The following is an 8,276-nucleotide window of genomic DNA, read 5'->3' as shown; positions in this document are numbered from 1 at the left end:
CGGTTCTAGGCGCTTCAATCCGGAACCGCGCAGTTGCTACGGTCGCAGGTTCGAATCCTGCCTCGGGCATGGATGTGTGTGATGTCCTTAGGTTAGTTAGGTTTAAGTAGTTCTAAGTTCTAGGGGACTGATGACCTCTGAGGTCATCAGTCCCCTAGAATTTAGAACTACTTCAACCTACCTAACCTATGGACATCACACACATCCATGCCAGAGGCAGGATTCGAACCTGCGATTGTAGCAACTGCGCGGTTCCGGATTGAAGCGCCTAGAATCGCTCGGCCACCGCGGCCGGCTAATGGAATGTACAAATATGGTTGTTCATCCGCATACATCATGAGACCTCGTCTCGTCAGTAACTTGCTGTACTGACAGTGCTAATGGAATTAGATCTTATAAGTAAAGAATTTAACAGTGTTTCACAAAGGCCATTCCAAATACACGATTTGGTTTAGAGTTTCCTGTTTCCTATTGCAGAAGGAGACGGCAAGCTAAGCACTGTAGCGGGTGTACAAGCTGTCCCAGAAAGCGACCCGCTGGGCGAAAGGCTTGTGGGCCACGCTGAAATCGCCGGGGCTGAGGAGCAGGTAGGCGCCCGCCTCCGCGCTGAACGCCGGCCACTGCAGCTGTTCGCCAACCGCCGCCCCAGGCGTCGGACTCCTGCGGGCAGTCAACAAACGAGGCGCATGAGCCCACACCAGAACGCTCGGCAGGCCGCGCTGCCGGTTCGCAGGGTACTAACTCTCGGTTCGAACAGGCCTCGGAAAGCCCAACCGTACCGACCGACCGCCTTGTCAACCCCAACCGAAAGGCGTCACTGGATATGGAGGAGCATGTGGTCGGCACACCGCTCTCCCGGCCGTTATCAGTTTTCGTGACCGGAGCCTCCACTTCTCAGTCAACTAACTCCTCAATTGGCATCACAAGGGCTGAGTACACCTCGCTTGTCAATAGTGCTCGGTAGACCCGAAGTGTCACTCATTCAAGTGTTAGCCAAGCCTGACAGTGACGTGAACCAGTGTTAAAACTGCAGAAAGGCCGTCAGCCCAAAGGGTATTAACAGAGGTAAAATCTCACAGGCCGCTAGTCTAGGTCTTATTCCTCTGCTTCTTTTTCTTCATCTACATCTACATTTATACTACGCAAGCCACCCAACGGTGTGTGGCGGAGGGCACTTTACGTGCCACTGTCATTACCTCCCTTTCCGGTTCCAGTCGCGTATGGTTCGCGGGAAGAACGACTACCGGAAAGCCTCCGTGCGCGCTCGAATCTCTCTAATTTTACATTCGTGATATCTTCGGGAGGTATAAGTAGGGGGAATCAATATATTCGATACCTCATCCAGAAACGCACCCTCTCTAAACCTGGACAGCAAGCTACACCGCGATGCAGAGTGCCTCTCTTACAGAGTCTGCCACTGGAGTTTGCTAAACATCTCCGTAACGCTATCACGTTACCAAATAACCCTGTGACGAAACGCGCCGCTCTTCTTTGGATCTTCTCTATCTCCTCCGTCAACCCGACCTGGTACGGATCCGACTCTGATGAGCAATACTCAAGTATAGGTCGAACGAGTATTTTGTAAGCCACCTCCTTTGTTGATGGAATACATTTTCTAAGGACTCTCCCAATGAATCTCAACCTGGTACCCGCATTACCAACAATTAATTTTATATGACCATTCCACTTCAAATCGTTCCGATCGCATACTCCCAGATATTTTACAGAAGTAACTGCTACCAGTGTTTGTTCCGCTATCATATAATCATACAATAAAGGATCCTTCTTTCTATGTATTCGCAATACGTTACATTTGTCTATGTCAAGGGTCAGTTTCCACTCCCTGCACCAAGTGCCTATCCGCTGCAGATCTTCCCGCATTTCGCTACAATTTTCTAATGCTGCAACTTCTCTGTATACTACAGCATCATCCGCGAAAAGCCGCATGGAACTTCCGACACTATCTCAGTTCAATGTCTTCTCACCTCTACTGAGACCTACTGCAGGTGGCTGAAGACTGCGCACTTTTTTACAAAAATTCCTGTTTCGTCTACGAAACCATACATCATCTCATAAATTGCCTGAAGTATGGAGGCAGTTGTGTATTGACAAACATCGGAATACAATAGACACAAAAGAGATAAAGCTCATATGATGTAAACTGGATGAAGCTTTTCATTTTATACAAGGTGTTAAAAAAGTCTCTCCGCAGTGCTGTATGATTGTTAGCCGCGCGTGCCGTGTGCCGCAGTGAATATACCGCAACGAAACTCAGTGAAATACAAGTTATTAATTTATTGAATATTCATTTTTACTTACAGATTTTCACATTAAATGTTGAAAGTGTCCCCCCTGTTGTTGAATACACAATTAAATTCGTCTAATCATGTTTCCAAACGCAAGCTGTAGCATTTCTTCTGTAACAGAAGCAGTAAAAGTGGATATTGCAGCTTTCAATTCATCGATGGAGTTTGGACGATTTTTATAGACAGTTGCTTTCGCTGCACCCCAGAAGAACAAGTCAGGTGGTGTTAGGTCAGGCGATCGTGGAGGCCGAAGTCCCTGTGAAATTATGCGATCACCAAAAACATCTGCAAACAGTAACATCGAAACGCGAACTGTATGCGCGGTTCCACCATCTTGTTGGAAATAACCGTTCAGTATTTCGCACAACACAAGTTGTCCTATGAATGGGTACAAAATATCTCTGCAGTATCGTTGTGCGTTTATTGTTTCATTGAAAAACCAAGGCAGGAGAACAATTTTACGGCACGCGCGGCTAACAATCATACGGCACTGTGTGGAGACTTTTTGAACACCCCGCATTTATTAAAAAGATGTAGAATCTATTCAGTTTCATTAATGAATTTTTCTGTGTGTTGGATACATGATCCACCTTTTATGAAAAACATTTTTTTCATATAGGTCCAAATACGCTTTAGCAACTTTGTGCCATCGTCAGTGGGTTTCGTTTATTATGATCTTAATTTTACATTATAGGTTTTTGTTTGACCCTCTGTACATTACCAGGTAGTGCTAGCTTCTCATCTCCAAGTTACGTTTTTTCATTTGCGTTCCCATGAGTTATTGAAAACCACTTAAAAATACTACACTAATTTTCCAAAACTTCGTCTGTAAATAACACTTTCCGATCGCACGAAGCTAATAGAACATGTTTGCGTCTATATGAAAAAACAGTGTTTAGTATGAGAGCTGGACCTGTATCCATCAATGTCTACATGGATACTCTGCAAATTACAAGTGCCTGGCAGAGAGTTCATCGAGCCACCTTCACAATCATTATCTATTATTCCCCTCTAGAGAACTGCGCGGAGGAAAAGAACATCTATATTTCTCCGCGCGAGATCTGATTGCCCTTATTTTATTATGATGATAGTTCATCTCAATGTAGGTTGGCGTCAACAAAATATTTTCGCATTCTGAAGAGAAATTTGGTGATTGAAATTTCGTGAGAAGATCCTGCCGCAACGAAAAACGCCTTTGTTTAATGATTTCCATCCCAAATCCTGTATCATGATCGTAACACTGTCTCCCCTATTTCTCGATAGTACAAAACGTGCTGCTCTTCTTCAAACTTTGTCGATGTACTCCCTTAACCCTGTCGGGTAAGGACCCCACACAGCGCTGCAGTACTCCAAAAGAGGTCGGAGAAGCGCAGTGTAGGCAGCCACTTTAGTAGATCTGTTGCACCCTCTGAGCGTTCTGCCAACAACAGTTTCTAGGTGTCTTTTCGATTTAAGTTGTTCGTAATTGTAACTCCTAGATATTTAATTCATATTACAACCTTTAGTTTTGATTGATTTATTGTGTAACCAAAGTTTAAGGGATTCCTTCTAGCACTCATGTGGATGACCTCAGACTTTTCATTATTTAGAGTCAGTTGGCAATTTTCGCACCATACAGATATCATTTCCAAATCGTTTTGCAATTGGTCTTGATCTTCTGATGATTTTACTAGACGAAAACGACAGCATCATCTGCAAACGACCTGAAACAGCTGCTAAGATTGTCTCCTAAATGCCGGCCGGAGTGGCAGAGCGGTTCTAGGCGCTACAGTCTGGAACCGCGCGTCCGCTACGGTCGCAGGTTCGAATCCTGGATGTGTGTGATGTCCTTAGGTTAGTTAGGTTTAAGTAGTTCTAAGTTCTAGGGGATTGATGACCTCAGAAGTTAAGTCCCATAGTGCTCAGAGCCATTTGAACTATTTGTCTCCTAAATCATTTACATAGATCAGCGTAGCAGAGGGCCCATAACGCCCTCTCGTGGGATGCCAGAAATAATTTCTGTTTCACTCGATGATTTTCCGTCAACCGCTACTAACTGTGACCTCTGATAGGAAATAACGAATCCAGTAACCTAAATGAGACGATATTCCATAAACATGCAATTTGATTACAAGCCGCTTTTGAGGTACGGTCTCAGAACCCTTCCGGAAATCTAGAAATAAGGAATCACTTTGAAATCCCTTGTCGACAGCACTCAACACTTTGCATGTGTAAACAGCTAGTTGTGTTTCACAAGAATGATGTTTTCTAAGTCCATCTTGAGTGTGTAAATAGACTGTTCTCTTAGAGGTAACTCATAATGTTCGAACACAATATATGTTCCAAAATCCTGCTGAGTATCAACGTTAATATATTGTCCTGTAGTTTAGTGGGCTACTCGTTTTGCCTTTCTTGAATATTGGTGTGACGTGTGTAACTGTCCAGTCTTTGGCACCTGATCTTACGCCGAGCGAGCAGTTGTATATGATTAAGTATGGAGCTATTGTTATCGGCTTACTCTGAAAGAAACCTATTTGGTATACTGTCTTTACCGGAAGACTTGGTTTTATTAAGTAATTTAAACTGTTTCACTACTCCGATGATATCTACTTCCAACTTACTCATGTTGGCAGGTGTTCTTGATTCGACTTCTGGAATATTTACTTCGTCTTCTTTGGTGAAGGAATTTCGGAAGGCTGTGATTAGTAGTTCTGCTTCAGCAGCACTGTAAACGATAGTATTTCCATTGCTAACGCTCAGAAAAGGCATTGATTGTGTTTTGCCGCTAGTATATTTTACATACGACCAGAATCTCTTTGGCGCCCGGGTTCCCGGGTTCGATTCCCGGCGGGGTCAGGGATTTTCTCTGCCTCGTGATGGCTGGGTGTTGTGTGATGTCCTTAGGTTAGTTAGGTTTAAGTAGTTCTAAGTTCTAGGGGACTGATGACCATAGATGTTAAGTCCCATAGTGCTCAGAGCCATTTGAACCATTTTTTTTTTGAATCTTTGGATTTTCTGCAAGGTTTCTAGACAAAGTTTCGTTCTGGAAACTGTTATAAGCATTCTCCCATTGACGTTACCACTAAATTTCGAGCTTCTGTAAAAGATCGCCGATGTTGGGAATTTTGCACTCGTTTAAATTTGGTATGCGTTTTTCGTTGTTTCTGGAACAGTGTTCTAACCTGTTTTGTGTATCATGGGGGATTAGCTCTGCCGTTTGGTGATTTATTAGTTATAAACCTCTCAATTGCTGTCGATACTATTTCTTCGAATTGAAGTTACATCTGGTCTACACTTACTTTGCTTTTTAGGAAGGGATGGAGATTGTCATTCAGGTAGACGTCAAGCGAATTTATATCTGCTTATTTGAATATACATTTTTGGTTTTTTTTTTTTTTTGAAGGATTTGAGAGTTGCGGCATTCAGTCTCGTTACGACAACCCTGTATCACTAATCCCTGTATCAATTTTGACGCTCGTTATTAGCTCATGATTATTTGTTGCTAAGAGGCCAAGTGTGTTAACATAACCGTTTACTGTTCGAGTGGGTTCATGAACTAATTGCTCGAAACAATATCAGAGAGAGCATGTAGCATGATTTCGGATGTTTTAAATGCGTATTTTCGCCAACATATCGTCGGTAAATTGAAGTCACCACCAACTACAGTAGCATGAGTCGGGCAAGTGTCTGAAATTAGATTCAAGTTTACAGAAATTGTATAATTTGAGTTTGGAGGCCGGAAAAAGGACCCACCTATTATATTATTCCGGTTGCCAAGAATTACGTCTACCCATACTAAGTGACAGGAACTATCAACTTCAATTCGCTACAAGGTAAACTGCTTCTAACAGCAACAATCACGCCACCGCCAACTGTGTTCAGTCCATCCTTCGTGAGAAGGTCCCCTCGTACTTGTAAGGCGTTTCTCCGAGATATCGTTTCCTCAGAGTGCCAGTCCAGTCCCGCAAGGTACACAGGTAAGCCACGCAGGACAAAGGTACTGGCGCAAATGAAGCTGTGAGGGGTTAGGAGGTGTCGCCATTTCTGGATGGCTCAGTCGACAAGAGCATTGTCCACGAAAGCTTCCGCGTTCGAGCCCCTGTTCGGCACGCAGCTTTAATCTGCCAGCAAGTTTCAAAATAGTGCATACTTCGTTACACAGTTGTAGACTCATTTTTGAGTGATATACGCTTTCTTGATATTTTGAAACGGATCCCTTTTTGCCGGCTCGTGTACTCTTTCATTAAATCAGTTGTAGGCGCAGCAATTTCCAATAGCTATTTTGCTCTAGCGCCGCTTCTGCAGATAATACAGCGTCATCGGCGAAAGTCACAAAATCAAACGTGATTTATAATGTCATGAATCCAACACGAACCTTATATTTTATATTATTCTCTGTTGGCTGCTTTCTACATTCTTTCATTCTCCAGAACATACTTCAGTAAAAGTAGGGGCCACTGTCACCTTTTGTCAATAATATTTATGTACGTCACATGTCTGACAGCTCACTCTATTTTTTTATACCCTTTAGTTAGCAGAATGTGTCTGTGATCATTTGTTGTATATGATCTAGAGACTTACTTTTAACACCAGATTCGCTCTGCGCTATAATAATCATTCTATACTCCATATAATGTTCTGTAAAATCACATTTATCAGTCTCTAGTCTTCTCGGTCCTCCCGAACTGTAGCTGTTACTGCCTTCATAAGTGGAGACGACTGGAAAGATCTGCAAATAAAAAAGCTAGTGAAGCGTATTGTGCTTCACGATAAGAATGTGCTGTAGGCGGTGGATCAACGAGTATATGCACATGCGCGATGGTACTACGTAGATTTTGCTCTACACGCACTACCAGTGGTGGACGAACGTCTCTGCCGCATAGGTTTTAGAAGTTAGTACCAAACTGTTATCATCATTACAGTGTATGTTATTGCAGTACTGATTACCACAGGGACCGCCACACATTCGAAATTTAACTTCTGAAGAGGCACATAACCATTTTTCAGGAGCACAGTTCAGCGCAGAGAGAGATGCTGTTTCGTTGTGGGAAACCGCATGTAGTTTCTATGCGCCGCATGTACGAGCAGCTATCATTATTTACGCTGGGAATGTTAAAAACGACATTGCCAACGTATTCTGGAGGATTGATGTGTTCGTCTGACAGGGATATGAATTAACTGTTAATTACTGGTACTCATATTAAACCACCAATAGCTGCTATGACAAAAAAACTGATGGAACTGATTTGAATCTTTAACACACCATCCTCAGTGCAATGTTGAACGAAATGCTACTATCTCATAACGTATTTTCGAATGCCATGGTTGTCACTAAACACAAACGCAGCGATAAGAAGAATATTTAATGGCTGAGAATGATCTATTACGACTGAAAATTAGTAAAGTGAATCGTCACAGCAGTCCTTGTTGGTTAAGTATAGTGCTAGGCATGGAGTAGTTTTTCGGTGGTGGAGCATTTGCACTGTTCCAGTAGAAATTTCTGATATGGTCTGGTTGAACAGGGGCCGCGGGAATTTCAAACATCTTGTCTCTGTGGTCTGGGGTTGTTTATAAGCCAACTATTTCATTTTAGACACTTTTTTTATACGCTAAGGCTACTGATAATCAAGTTTCACCTTGACAAACAGTCGTCTAAACAATGTTAACCAGAGAGATAAATATTTCTAGAATAGTAGTTCTAGATGAGTTTTCCCGCTCTTCGTGGATTCTGCAAGTATGTTATCAGATAAGTTCTCATTATTAAAAATTACTGCAGACTTAAAAATCATTTACGATTACGACGCTAAATGTTTTATAAGCAACATAAATTAAATGAACCCCAGAATATGTTCCAGTACACGTGATCTGTGCAGACTTTAATGCCAAAGTAGACCTACTTTATTCAAATACTGACAAGGGCAATATACAATAATTACTCTCCTATATCGGCGAAGCATTTTATTGTTGAGAGATGTATAATATTACAGATGG

At 42.5% G+C, this 8,276-nt stretch overlaps 1 protein-coding gene across 1 annotated transcript in view; it reads right to left on the bottom strand.

Moving 5' to 3' along the window:
* Nucleotides 1-289: 289 nt before the first annotated feature.
* LOC126236318 (esterase FE4-like) overlaps nucleotides 290-8,276 on the bottom strand; it is a 91,124-nt gene continuing 83,137 nt past the window's right edge. Inside the window, exon 10 of the mRNA XM_049945532.1 lies at nucleotides 290-660. Within this exon, the coding sequence (XP_049801489.1) occupies nucleotides 492-660 (169 nt within the window). The 3' untranslated portion in view covers nucleotides 290-491. The remainder of the gene's footprint in view (nucleotides 661-8,276) is intronic.

The sequence above is a fragment of the Schistocerca nitens genome, chromosome 2 (genome assembly GCF_023898315.1).
Source record: "Schistocerca nitens isolate TAMUIC-IGC-003100 chromosome 2, iqSchNite1.1, whole genome shotgun sequence".
NCBI classification, from domain to species: domain Eukaryota; kingdom Metazoa; phylum Arthropoda; class Insecta; order Orthoptera; family Acrididae; genus Schistocerca; species Schistocerca nitens.
This window is presented reverse-complemented; position numbering and strand designations above follow the sequence as displayed.